Source organism: Danaus plexippus, chromosome 8 (genome assembly GCF_018135715.1).
Source record: "Danaus plexippus chromosome 8, MEX_DaPlex, whole genome shotgun sequence".
NCBI lineage: Eukaryota > Metazoa > Arthropoda > Insecta > Lepidoptera > Nymphalidae > Danaus > Danaus plexippus.
The window spans coordinates 1,368,402-1,382,050 of NC_083542.1; the positions used below are offsets into that span (position 1 = coordinate 1,368,402).

Genomic DNA, 13,649 nt, shown 5'->3' on the forward strand with positions numbered 1-13,649 from the left:
CTATTCTATATTCTAAATTTGTTACCATTATGTACAGAAACCGAGTGACATTAAACTGACTTTTCATTTTCATGTGGTGATTGGTGATGGTAGTGAAATGATTGATAGTAAAATCATAAATTGTTAAAGTGATGTAAAGTGTTCTTTTAACACAATCAACTATAAGAAACAAATCATGGCTGGCCGTGGAGAGAGAGGAGTCTCTAGAGTTTTAGACAAATTGGAAGCATCGATTAATTCGGGTCAATATTATGAGGCACATCAAATGTATAGAACATTATATTTCAGGTAATTTTCTCGTACATTCATATTTTACTGCGTTACAAATTCCGATCTTTATGAGGAACATACAATTTTAGATATCTCGGTCAAAAAAAGTATGCGGATCTCTTAAATTTATTGTACAAGGGATCCACCTTGCTCCTCCAACGCGATCAGCAGGGTAGTGGCGCAGATCTGGCGATACTTCTAGTAGAGGTTCTTAACAAATCAGAAATGCCTGCATGTCATGAGTGGATGGAGAAAATTGCAAAGCTATTTGAAATTATGAACTCAAGTATACCAGAACGAGAGATATTTCTCACAAATGCTGTGAAATGGTCAATGGATGAAAATAAGAAAGGACATCATTTCCTACACAAGGTCAGTAGAGTTACATTACAGTTTATTAATTAAAAATTGTTTTTAAACTGAAATTGGGTTGGCTATGCAAATTAAATTACAATTCCATATTATTACAAATGCAAAAGTATGTAATTTTAATGAAAATTAACATTTGTATAGATTTAAATGAAACATATAATTATATTATATGCTATACCTACATAGTTAAATTAAGAAAAAAAATGTAGGTAATTTTTTTATTGTTTTTAAATTATTTCTCTATAAACAAAGTTTCACTACTGCCTATTTAATATTTTCAATCTGTACACTCGTTATAACATTTATTATCTGTTTCATCAAAACCACCACCACTACTAGTCTTTAACTAATTTTGGAAGTACATTTTTGTAATTTTCAAAACATTTATCAGACTTGAATATTAATTAGGTTGACAAAAATCTTAAGATTTTAAATTAATTTAAAAGCGATTCATAGTTCTGAGTTTTGCAATTTTTAATTTTACTTGAGTTGCTGAATTTATCATACTATATTTTCTACTTTAATATTTCTTAAATTAATTAAAGCGTTACCACAAAATTGCTTTCTGTTAAAAAAATATTTGATTATTGCTCTACTTCAATTGGGAACAAGCAATATTCAATAAAAAATATTTTTTTCCGTCCACTGACATGGAGAGCAGATCTGTTCATGAATTTGCTTCGGCTTAAGGATTTATGTGAACACTAAATTCTCCAACAAGATTTGCATGCAATGAGGACCATATAGTTATTTGGTAGATTTTCTCTTGACTTCATGTCACAGATTACATCTCGCGTACTAACTAGTGTTGGTAAGTTACCCTTCTGGTAGGCCTTCGGTAGATTGCTAAGGCTGCAAAGGGCAATTTCGTTTCGTCGTCTCTACCACCACTTTGGAGAGCCAACGGTATTTTGCCGTCTTTTGCTCTCACGCCTAGATAGAGCCGAGGGTAAAAGACTAAAGCCGATTTACTGGCTACTTACTCTTTTTGAATCGAACTCGTCTGTAGGCGATGATGGTAGCACTATACGTCCAACCATTCGATTTTCTTGATTCTCTATGTCTGTGATAAGCATCTCACAAAAAAGTTGTACAGAGGGCAGCTTTGTTAAAGTTTCCATAAGTCGAGTGAAGCTAACGGCGTAACAAGGGCGGGGTGCGAAATCTGTGCTCCTGGTATGTGCCTCGTCTCAACGTGTCTTTACTCTCTTACCACACAGGGCAAGTTCTGATTCAGTGGAAGATAGCCGCCTCCCTCCTGGCGATTTTATGCAGGTATTTCCCGATGCAGCCATGCACCGACAGGTCCTGGACAAGTCCAAACATTAGGGTACCATGCCGCTATCCACCGTTAGGGGTGCGGAAGAATCGTATTACTAATTATTATTACGCTAATTCGATTGGCTGGCGGGGACTCCAGCTCTCGCTTTCAACGCCGGATAAGAGATCTTTGTGGTCTTTTTTTTTTTTTTTTTTGATGACGCAGGGAAACTCTTTTTACGAGCCGTCTCACCGGCCTTGGTGGGGCCGGAGAGGATGTGTGAGACTCGACCTGGGCAGGTCCCTACTCACTAAAACCACTGCGAAAGCCATCGGCCGCTATGTTGGTGCACCCCGGATCTGTCAGCGACAGGGCACACCAGCGACTGGCCGGTCCTGGCAAAGACCGGACTTACTCCCTCGGAGAAAGGAGGCGATCCCGGCAATTAGGATCGCCCCGACGACGCCGGGCTTTCACAGGAGCCGGGTTACCAGCCCGACCCCAGCCCGTAGTGGAGGGGCGCTATTGGAGGCGTTGCGAATATCGCCTCCGGCGCGCCCCCCCCCGTCGTCTGCGGAGGGAGGGTGCATCAGCCGCAACCTCCCGTTCCCGCTCAGATGCCTCCTTCGTGGACATGACCGTCTCACAGAAGGAGGACACCGCCATCCAGGACCTGTCACTCTCGAGCATCTTCTCCGCGACACTCGAAAGCGACAAGTCCACTCCGCCGAGTGCCGCCACAAGGTCTTGGCGCTGCGCAGCCCATCTCGGGCACACCTCGAGGGTGTGCTGGGCTGAGTCCACCGCAGCGCCGCACTCATGGCAGCCTCCTTCCGGCTCTCTCCTGGCCACCCGACACAAGTAGTCACCGAAGCAGCCGTGCCCGGTGAAAACCTGCGTCAGACGGAAAGTGAGGGGCTTGCGTTTCCGCCTCATCCAACGCTCTAGGACCGGCCGGAGCGCAGCCGTTGTACGTTTACCGTACGGCTGGCCCGCCAGGTCCTCCCCCCACTCCCGCATAAGGCGCGACTCCCCGTGCCGGCGAACCGCCCGGATCTCCTCTGTCGAAGGGTTCTCTCCGAGAGCCCTCCTACCCGAGACGTAGGAGAACACCTCGGCGAGAACCGACGCCACAAGATCCCAAGGCGGATCGCCGGCAAGAGCCGTCGCTGCGGCCCAGGAGACCGTACGGTACCCCCTAACCACCCTCACCGCGGGCGCCCTTTGCGCCGAGCGCAGAAGGGCCTTGACCCCGCGGCTCATCGGGCGATCTTTGTGGTCTGGTCCAAATCCGTCCAGCCTCAGGGGCTTTGCCACTGGTACGAGCCTCTATCCGATGCCAGTAAATTGCGGCAAGAACCTCCGCCTAGAGCTGGTGTTCTTGTTGTCCGCCCTGGGGCAGACATGGTTGCTGTTTAAAACGGAGATCTAACCCACATGGAGTTTGCTCTCATTTCTTGGCAGGTGTACCCACATACTAATTTGGACTTTGGTCTCCAGTCAAGTACGAACTATAAGAATTGTCGATGATAAGAGATGTCGCACAGGCGGTATTCAACCATTGAGTCTCAGGAGAGATCTTGCCTCTCTGTGTGTGTTCTACAGTTGTGAAATGGAATGTGTTTCGAGGAAGTATTCGACAGTATGCCGACGGCTATTTCTTACCAGGGAAGTGGTTGCTATTGGAAGAGCGTCAATTTTCACAACTTCTTTGCACAATGGTTGCGCACAGTGCTTTTTCAGAGTAATTTCCTCTTACGAAATTCAGGCGCTATGGAATGAACTCCTTGATGAGGTTTTCCTAAAGAGACTACTGTATGGGATTGTTCAAGAGCGACGTGTTGTATTTGAACACATGTGGTGTTTTAAGGGTCCGCAACACTCAAGTAATGCCCCTGGTATTGCAGACGTACCTATATGTACGCCTGTGTGATATAGAAAGTAAATCCTAATGAAATATCCTGGCATACTTCATTTTGAGTATTAATTTGCGTAATTAATGTCAACATATATTTTTCTGCAATTGCTATCAATGATAGCCTTTATTTAATGAAAGATAATGTTGGACGTTATCTTCATTACAATATTTTTTTTATAATCTCATGTGTTAAGTTTTCATATCTCTTTGCGCTATATATAGTACATTCTCTAATTAATTTTTTCTAGTTAATCTGAAGGAATAATAGCAATAAAGCAAGTAATTAATATTTCAATCGTGTAATTTATTTCGTAACGAACTTGTTACAAGGCGGTGTAGAATGACAAGAGAGAGAGAGCAGCGAGACAGTGACAAAAATGATAATGAAATTTTGTGGTTGCGTTCCATTTTAAACATAATCTTAGTTATTTTAATGATTATACTCTTTTATCTATGGTTTTTATAAAGTATTTTCTATAATGAATTGTAAGATTTTTCGTGTACAGAATTTTACTATTAAAGATATAGGAATGGAGTTATATTTTTTATATATTAAAGAGCATAATATTGTTCTTTAAGATTTTGATCCTTTTATATGAAAAATTTGCTTCTTTGTCATACAATTGTCCTATTACAAGGCGAACAGTATGAACATCGGTGATTTTATCAAAGCGAGCATTTTTGAAATTGGAACGTAATTTTCAGAAAATTGCTGAAGTGTATTGGAAGGAGAAGGTATACACAGCAGCTCACAGGCACTTCCTACATTCACGAGATGGCGCCACTTATGCGGCCATGCTGATAGAACTGCACACCACGAAGGGATTGAAGTCCGAAATAGATCTGTTCATAACCCAGGCCGTCCTGCAGTGCCTCTGTCTGAGGAACGTCAAGATGGCTACGGACGCGTTCTATAAATACACAGAAAATCATCCAAAAATAAAAAACGACAAAGGACCGCCGTATTTATTCCCATTGCTGAACTTCCTGTGGTTTCTGTTGAAGGCCATCGAAGAGTTAGTGTGACAGTGGACATTGTGATGATATTGTAAAATGAAACGGTACATGTTATTAAAATATGACTATTGTTACAGGAAGCATGTGATGCGATTTAAAGTCTTACGCGACTGCTATGCTGTCAGCATAAAACGAGATCCAAATTATTCGGTGTACCTTGACACCATCGGCCGCATATGGTTTGGGATTGGGATTCCGCAGACCAACAGAAATTCCAACTCAGTCATCGGAGGCCTCCTCAAGTCCATCATAGGGGATGTGGATGGCGATTCGTCTGATGAGGACGGTGGTATGAGAAATGCAGCCATACCAGATCTAGATTAGGTTTTCCCTCAATGTAACCGAGACCGAACTGTTTGTATATTTGGCGAGAGTCATTAAATGTTGTGTTTCGACGTAATAGGTCCTCTGTAGAATCAATGCTTATTAACATAAAATACCTTGCGGTTTTCTTTATAGACTTTTGCAAATAGATTCACAGTTGTACACGCGTTGTAAATGATTGTTTTTAATGTCATCATAGAATTTAATTGTACTATATAGATAATAACAGTTTACCATATGTTCTATTTGAATTTTTATTTATTAAATAATATTTACTACATGTATTTTATGTATTTCTTATCTATACTTTAATATAAGGATATGGATTAATAAAATGTTTATGCGGTGTATATATAATTTATATTTCTACTGCACTATGACATGACATGACATGACATGAACTTTAGATTTGTCATTGCTAATAACTTAAGTCATTATTTAAATACACTTTTTTTTTTAAATGTTTCAGTATTTTTGCAATGGCAACACAGAAATGAGATTCAATTATCTTAAAATATAAAGTGTTAACTTTTTTTTCCTCTCGGTGATTATTATAATTATTCAAGCCTTTATCATCTCGTTAACATCTTTCTCTTTTTCTTCCTGAGGCATTGCAAAGGATTTGAATAGTTTGCCTACATATAGATGTAAGACAGGACGGATATAGGTCCTACCTCACTTAGAATTTTTATCTTTTCAAGGAAAGCGTGAATAAGCCTTTACAAAGACAGTGCGCTTAACATATCAGGTTACATCACTATTTGACATCACCTGAACGGATAGCCAAGAAATATGAAGTTCTAATAGAAAAGAAAAAACAATTTTTATATGAAATTGCTAATCTAGATTATTCTATGAAGCGTGAAAGGCCATCGGTATAAAACTCAATAAAGACTCACTAACTGTTGAGTGATGCCATTAAAATAATGATAGGCGTCTACAAAAACAAGGATTCTTTATTAAAATTTATTTTAGTTACATAAATCTCTTATTCGGACATCATAGTTTGCATAGTTTACTACGGTACAGAGACGAAACCTCTTAGCATTCAATGGATTCACCGTGCGGGTGCCGGGTCCAGCGCTTTACAGGCAGAGGAACTTCAACAGAGCCTGGGACTTGCGACCCAGGTGTAGGTTTAAGGGGCCCCTAACTAACGCGCGTTAAACGCTCACCTCCACTGTCCAAGCTTCTCTCCCTACCTAACCAAATTTGAAAAGAATCTACTAGGGCTGCCTTCGAAGCACGTTCCAAAAATGAATTGATGTGATTTCTGGACAGGCCCAAGTCTTTTAGTAGTTTATAGAGAGATTTTGCCGTTATACCTCTCGCTCCCATTTCTACCGCGTATAAATCCACGACGAATCTATTTCGAGTGAGTTCGTTTGTGAGCTCGTAATATTTGTTGACCTTGATGGTATGGTCTTTGGGGATGTTGGTTTCCCAAGAAACTGTAAGCTCTGTCATCACAACTCGCTTTAAAATTCGCGAGTACATAAATATGACTGGTCTGAGGGCGACGCACAAATATCCTCGGGGATTTTGTATTGTTTTTCATACGTATCCATCATTATAGTCCAATAAGAAGTCACTTTAAGGATGGAGTAAGGCTTGACATTTGACTTTATAGCCCTAGTGCCCTCTCTCACAAAACCTACTGATCGCTCGTTTGTGGTTATTTCCTTTTGCGCTCTGGCTACCAAAAGACTAACCGCTTCACGTATGATTTCCAGAACCTTATCGTGACGACGCGAGTATTGACCGCTATCCAGGAGTACCTTACATCCCACTAACAAATGCCTAGCAGTTCCAACTGCCTTCCCACAGATATAGCAAGTCTTTTCGGTACCTTTACCCCATCTTAGTAATTTACTCTGATCTGGGAGAGTCATCTGGAACGCATTGAGATAGAATTTTAGCAATGCTGGCGACCAACCATGGATTAAGGTGAACCATTTTAGTGCTAATGGGATGCAAAAATCTCCTATGTCTAACGACTCGTTCTGCATTTCTAAACTCATTGCATGGATCTTATATTTATCATTCTCGTCTTGCCGAATAAAAGACTTCAATATATCCGTATCTTGGACATTCTTACTTGATCCTAACCCTATTCTGTTACTTTATACTGTTAATAAATATGGGTAATTAGTTTATAATTAGGAATATCTCAATGTGTATCTCATGACAGCTGCTTTCATTTCCCACTGCTTTTAGGCATTCTGCTCCACTTATTTTCTGCCACTGCCTTGATGTTTTCGGGTCATATTGTAACGCACTTTTCATTCTTATTTCTCGGTTGTTTTTAAACAAGTCTCTTTTTATGCTAAAGCGGGCAAACGAGCAGATGGTCTAGCTGATGGAGGTAATTATCGTCACCCATGAACATTCGCAATATAGTTTTGTGGATGAATTGCCACACTTGATTGGGGAAGAGGGTTAGGGAGAGTGGGAAAAGGCAACCAGCGCTCTCCGTTATGATGAGTGTGAGCTCCGCATGATGAGTGTTAGGATGAGTGACTAATCGCACGAAACCCAGCCATTTAAGACTGCTGCACGCTGTTTTTTTTTGGGAGAGGGTGTCACTTTCCCGGTCGACCTAGCCCATGTCCGAGCTGTAGTAACTTGACCTCAGCTAAGCTCTACCATCTTTAAAAAATTCTCTATTCTATTTGCATCAAATTTTTTTCAGTTTCTATGCTTCATGGAATTTCCTTTTTTTGAGAGAGAGAGCTTTTAGGGCCTTTTAACTTTTTGTATCAAAACAAATTTGGCAATTTTCATAACTAACAAAACTTCATAGCATTTTTGCGTACAAGTTATTGGCTAATCGCTTCTGCGAGTGCCTGATTATATAGTGTTTTATATCACTAGGAATTCTCTAGAGTCTTGTAAGTTGTAGGGTAATTTTGCAATGCTGTTAGATGATCCTATATATTATTTCTAATTCTAGATAGTCTTATATACTATTGACAGATGATATAATATGAACTCAATTTATCGAAGTGTAACATCTATCTATCTATAACTTTATAATAACTAATTCAATAAGAAAACTATTTAATTTTTTTATTGAATTTAACCGATTTTTTTATTGGGCATTGGTTTGATCTCTATTGGTTTGATCAATGTCAGCTCTACCAGAGGAGTGCACTGAGATTTGGGGCAGGGTAAGCACAATATGTTCGAAAAAAATTGCCAATTATCATCATAGTTTCTCCTCTCAAACATGGATAATAATGAGATCTAATACTTTCACGAGTATTCATTTAAATGAAACTATTATTTTTAACAGGCAGACGAGATGTTTGCCGTGATCACGATTGCTGCAATCTAATAGCAACGTCGGGACTATGTAGTTTTTAAAAATAATTAAATATGCGTAGTAATCCGAAAATATTAGTTTCATTTAAACATTGATAATATTCGCGCATAAACTTACAGCAGTCTGAGCAGAAGTAATATCTATATATTTTATCAATCTCTCAATTACCTCTGATCCATTGAAGTATTTTAAAACGATTACGATCTGTTCATCACCGCTTTATGAAAGTTATTTAAATCGGAATATCCAGTGGAGATCCAAACATTCTTAATTATTATTATTTGAAAACACCAAACAAGGAAAACAAAATAACTTGTTTGTGTGTACACAACCTGCTAGCTAATTAAATCTATCATAATACTTTTTATTACAACGATTAACATTACACACACCTTCCCTTTGTAATTATGTATTTTAATTTTATTATCAAACGGCAATATCGAAAACCTACTCGTAATTAATTTCGATAAACACATCACCAGCACAGAGCTCTCAGCTATAATCTTCCATAATTCGTTAATAAATTAATTTACTGTTTAGTAATTAGCTACTTAAAACTTATTCACTTGCGCTTAGAAAGACAAATGACAATCTCCCATAAAAATAAAATGGCGAAAAAAATATATGAACAGTTAAGCGACCAATCAGAGAGTCCCGTTTCATTTGATAATTAACGGATTTTCTACGACATTTTAAACCATAAAAAGCATGCAGTGCTTCTCGAATACAACACATGTATAGATTTTTGCACTCACACATGTAAATATTTTCTTATACAACACGAGATTTGTATATCGTCCTTGAGAATTTTTGTATGTAAAATAAGCACCGAGTACTTGTGCCTACCGCCGCTCTGGCTACATAGCGGCGCTAGCAGTTAGCAGCGCCCGATCGATAATGTTTCGTTTTTACATTGATAGATGGCACTTTTAATAAATCGTGAATCAAATGTCATTTTAAATGTCTGTAAACATTTTTATTTCATATTTCATAATGTATTTCGTAATGTATTTTTCTTCTTTCGTGAAACCGAAAAATATATATCAAAACTTATTACCGAATAATTATTTGTTTAAAAATGGTTGGAACTATTTAAAAACTTAATTAAATTATAAAACGGTTTATATTTAAATATAGCTCCATTGATTGATTTATTCAATAAAATATATACATGTATATTAATAATATATCATTCCTCTTTATCCTCTATACGTAAAATGGTGATTTCCTTGTTTATAACGGCGTGGTTCGTCTTGACAAGGTTCAACTTGATCTTCCGCGTGTCCAGATCCAGCGCTTGTTGCACGACCGAACGATTGAATTCGTGAACATGTGGATGGTTCATATATTCATCAATTTTCATCCATTTACAGGATTTTATTTCTATGTCGGATTTGTTTATTTCCGTGGACGTAGCTTTCAGTTTGACAACGACGTATACGTCAGAGTTGCCAAACATCATTCTGTGAGCGTGTCTCAGTGTTACCATTGTTTCAAACGTCGCGTCCACACCCGTTTCCTCTTTGATCTCTCTGACTGCAGCGTCTTTTATGTCTTCGCCTTAAGAGTAACATAAAATAAAAAAAAATACATTCCATATTATTTATGAAAGGCGTGTGATGGCTTTGTCTTAATTATACCGTCAAAGTTAAACCGACTCAAAAACTAATTCCCTGTAGCAAATAAATGATTAAAAATAATTCAATGATATGATTTTTTTTTTACAAATATACCTCGTTCAACATAACCGCCAGGAAGCTTCCAATGTGGATAGTTAATATGTAATTCTCTGACGACAAGTATTTCATCGTTGTCATTCAGGACGATACCACCAACACCGAGATTGGTGTGGCAGGCGGGTGGTAAATTAGAAACAGAATTTGTCGGCAGCCATTTGTACATCATGACGAAACTGTCTCTGGAATGATGGAAGTTGAAGCCTTGCTGTAATGAAAACAATGGATTACTATAACTTATGATTCATGTACAGGAAATATCTTTAATCATTGAAAATGATTCATAATTATTATAAAAAAAGATGTCTATGTTGATTTATGGCTTTAAGGGAAAATTTTAATCAGTCCTTTTATGACACAATAACCAAATAACTTATTTATAAACAGCTTTTATTCAAGTGATTCTAAGACTTACCTTTCATTATGTAGTCATATTTAATGAATGTGTTAAAAAAAATGTCTGCCGTCTTATAATATAATTCGATTCAGCTAGGCATCTGATTTAAAAAGTAATTTCAAGGGCACAAAACATTTAATAGGTTAGTTAGTTTCAAGGCCAGTAAAATATTTTATTTGTATGCAACTTACATCAGCTAAAATCGGCACACAAGCTGCATCTTTGATATCAACTTTGAACCAAATACATCTCCTGTTTTCTGCATTCCATTTTTGTATAGAATCTAAAACAAAAATAAAAATGGCAGCCACAAAATAAAATTAATAGCAAACATATCATGGGGTTGATGAAAAAATGCAGTAATAATCTTTAATGAAATAAAAACATTGGAACGTGATTATTATTCAGAAAAATTATTATAATACATTACATAACTTTGAGTTCATGGTTAATAAAGCGTCTGTACATTAAAATGTAATATTTTAATTTATTACCTATTAGTTTGTTATGGAATTGTTCACTGTTATAAGGTTCTTCCCGAGTGTCCACTGTGACCCCGTTATATCTATCTACAACTCCTTGAAAAGTATCCATATTAACCTTATTATGCCTCAAAGTTTTTATATAGCAATATATAATTTTATTATAACTGTTTTACTTCCTATGAATGTTAAAAATAGTATTTGTTTCTTTAACTTCTACACTCAACTATGTTTTAATTATTTCTAATGATATCACATTTATATACGTATCACCAAATAAGTCAACTAAAAATATATTTTTGTGGTTTCACAGCCTTTATCTACGTATGTAATCACAGTGTTTATCAATTTTGAATAGTTTAGAATAGTTTTCAAAACGTATTGTTATCTTCACTTAACACGTGAACCTTAGAACATATATTTACTAGACAAGAACAATATGATAAGCGTTAAAATTATATTGCTCTTTATTTCACAATATTATAATTTATATATTATTTTAAATACAGCTGATTTTCATTTGAATTTTGATATCATATGCGTCATATATCTCTGGTATTCTAAATCTGTCAACTTATATGTCAGTAATGAAAAATGTCACGGAGGTTAGAAATTAATTAGTATTCAACACAAATTATAAAACAAAGTATTTTATAAAATAACGTCAAATAAATATCAGTAAAGTAATAATAGTTTGTGATTTAATTTTAATCTTAACGAGAAAATGGTATATTCATAAATGAAATGAATTTTCTTTGTCCATCATTCATAGTATGTTTTATACATGACTTTATCCAAATCATATTTTTTCAACGATTAATATATGAAATTAATAAATAAACTAAGATGCAATATTTCATCATTGAAACCTCATGGTAAGTAAAAAGTTGGGACTATTGCTTTTTAAATAAATTATGTTAAGATTTAATATATATACATATTTATATTAATGTCTGACACTAGAAATAAATCAAAACTCAACACCATGTGTAAATATAAGATGACTAATCTATGCAAAGCAGCTTAAGAATGAAAACTCCGCAAAGTCACTTAAAAATTTGGTTCAATCTATGTATTCCTATTAACTAGTCTTGATCACAATTGATGAAAACGATGATATTTGAATACACTTGGACCACTTAACAATTTGGAAGTCAAAGATTTATTCGGTTAAATCCATGTGTCTCTTTTGTATTCGCATATTTTGGCTTATTCCGAATGAGTGACTTTATTATAGTTATTCAGCGACAGTATTAGTAAACGCCGCTGACAACGCTATATCCATACTTTGATATATATACGCTACATATATATATACGCTATATCCATATTAAGATTTCTTTGACATTGTGGTAATCGGGTGACCAAAATAGGTTGTTGAAAATATGATTTAGGAAAAATACTGTTTCGTGGGCGTGACTAAACACATCGGTACTTAAAACATTTTATTATGTAGGCTGGTCTGTATTGGGATCAGCTGTGTATGGGATTATTTATCCCTCTATATTTAACTTTGAAATTACTTAATAATACTTATTTACCTGTACCTAGTTAATTATACAATCCTTTAGACTATACTTTACATAAAGTTCAATAGTCAGTTGTTGTTTTGTTGTATTAATTAAATACTCTTTTTATTTTTATCCATTAATAAAACGCATATATTATTTTATCCAAACTAAAAAAAGCATACCTTTCAGAAAATAGATATAAAGAAATGTTTTGATAATCCTTTCCTAGTGTTATACTAAATATACTTTTTGATAAAAACGATGTGTTACCAAAGCTCTACGAATTTTTATCCTTGATATAACGGCAATATAGAGCTATAACGATTAAATCTCTCTACAACCTACTAAAAGACTTGGGCCTGTTCAGAACTGATATCAATTCATTATCGGAACGTCCTTCGAAGGCAGCTCTAGTAGGTTCTTTTCCAATTTGGTTAGGCAGAGAGAGGAGCTTGGACACTGGAGGTGAGTGTTTAACGCGGGTTAGATAGGGTCCCCTTAAACCTACACTTGGGTCGCAAGTTCCAGGCACTGTTGTAGCTCCTCTCCCTGCAACGCGATGGACCCGCACCCGCACGGTGAATCCATAGAATGCTAAGAGGTTTCGTCTCTGTGAAGTTTGTTTACTGACAAACTATAAGCCATCGGCGTTCGAATTGAAGACGGAAGTTTATGAAAATGATACCAATTTTTAGCATCTTAAATATTTCTGATTTGTTCTACTTTTCATTTTATGTGTAAATTACGATATTCTACTCTTCTTATTTCGTAGATCTTAATGTTATAAAACGTTTCTTTGTTCACATCTCTTTAAAAATGGAATTTAAAATAGTCACACAAGCAAAAACGACGAGACGGAATATCACATTTGCCTAATAACTTAAAGGAGCGTAAGTGGATGTTACCGCAGTTACACCGCATTGAATTGGAAATAATCCAACTAAAACATTGTCTTTTTTAATAGTATTTTACAAATGAGTAGCTTTATACGATGAGATTATTCAAGTTTTGGACGACATAATGTTTTAATAAACTT

At 36.5% G+C, this 13,649-nt stretch overlaps 2 protein-coding genes across 2 annotated transcripts; one reads left to right on the forward strand and one right to left on the reverse strand.

Moving 5' to 3' along the window:
* Window positions 1–54: 54 nt before the first annotated feature.
* Window positions 55–5,519, forward strand: LOC116774766 (Golgi to ER traffic protein 4 homolog). Its single transcript, XM_032667514.2, has 4 exons — window positions 55–288; window positions 360–642; window positions 4,527–4,837; window positions 4,916–5,519. Exons 1-4 carry the CDS (start codon window positions 176–178, stop codon window positions 5,160–5,162), a joined length of 954 nt encoding a protein of 317 aa, XP_032523405.1. The 5' UTR covers window positions 55–175; the 3' UTR covers window positions 5,163–5,519.
* A 4,072-nt stretch (window positions 5,520–9,591) lies between these two features.
* Window positions 9,592–11,637, reverse strand: LOC116773512 (uncharacterized). Its single transcript, XM_061521377.1, has 4 exons — window positions 11,115–11,637; window positions 10,812–10,903; window positions 10,221–10,431; window positions 9,592–10,047 (listed from the first exon to the last, which is right to left on the reverse strand). Exons 1-4 carry the CDS (start codon window positions 11,212–11,214, stop codon window positions 9,677–9,679), a joined length of 774 nt encoding a protein of 257 aa, XP_061377361.1. The 5' UTR covers window positions 11,215–11,637; the 3' UTR covers window positions 9,592–9,676.
* Between the last annotated feature and the right edge of the window lie 2,012 nt (window positions 11,638–13,649).

Bases quoted from the DNA above. Each gene is read 5' to 3' on its own strand.
- LOC116773512 (XM_061521377.1), bottom strand. From the start codon at position 11,214: ATGGATACTTTTCAAGGAGTTGTAGATAGATATAACGGGGTCACAGTG. The intron at 10,904-11,114 runs GTAATAAATTAA...TTTTTGTTTTAG, and splicing joins ATTCCATAACAAACTAATAG to ATTCTATACAAAAATGGAAT. The intron at 10,048-10,220 runs GTATATTTGTAA...GTTACTCTTAAG, and splicing joins TGGCGGTTATGTTGAACGAG to GCGAAGACATAAAAGACGCT.
- LOC116774766 (XM_032667514.2), top strand. From the start codon at position 176: ATGGCTGGCCGTGGAGAGAGAGGAGTCTCTAGAGTTTTAGACAAATTG. The intron at 643-4,526 runs GTCAGTAGAGTT...CGTAATTTTCAG, and splicing joins GACATCATTTCCTACACAAG to AAAATTGCTGAAGTGTATTG. The intron at 4,838-4,915 runs GTTAGTGTGACA...CTATTGTTACAG, and splicing joins CTGTTGAAGGCCATCGAAGA to GAAGCATGTGATGCGATTTA.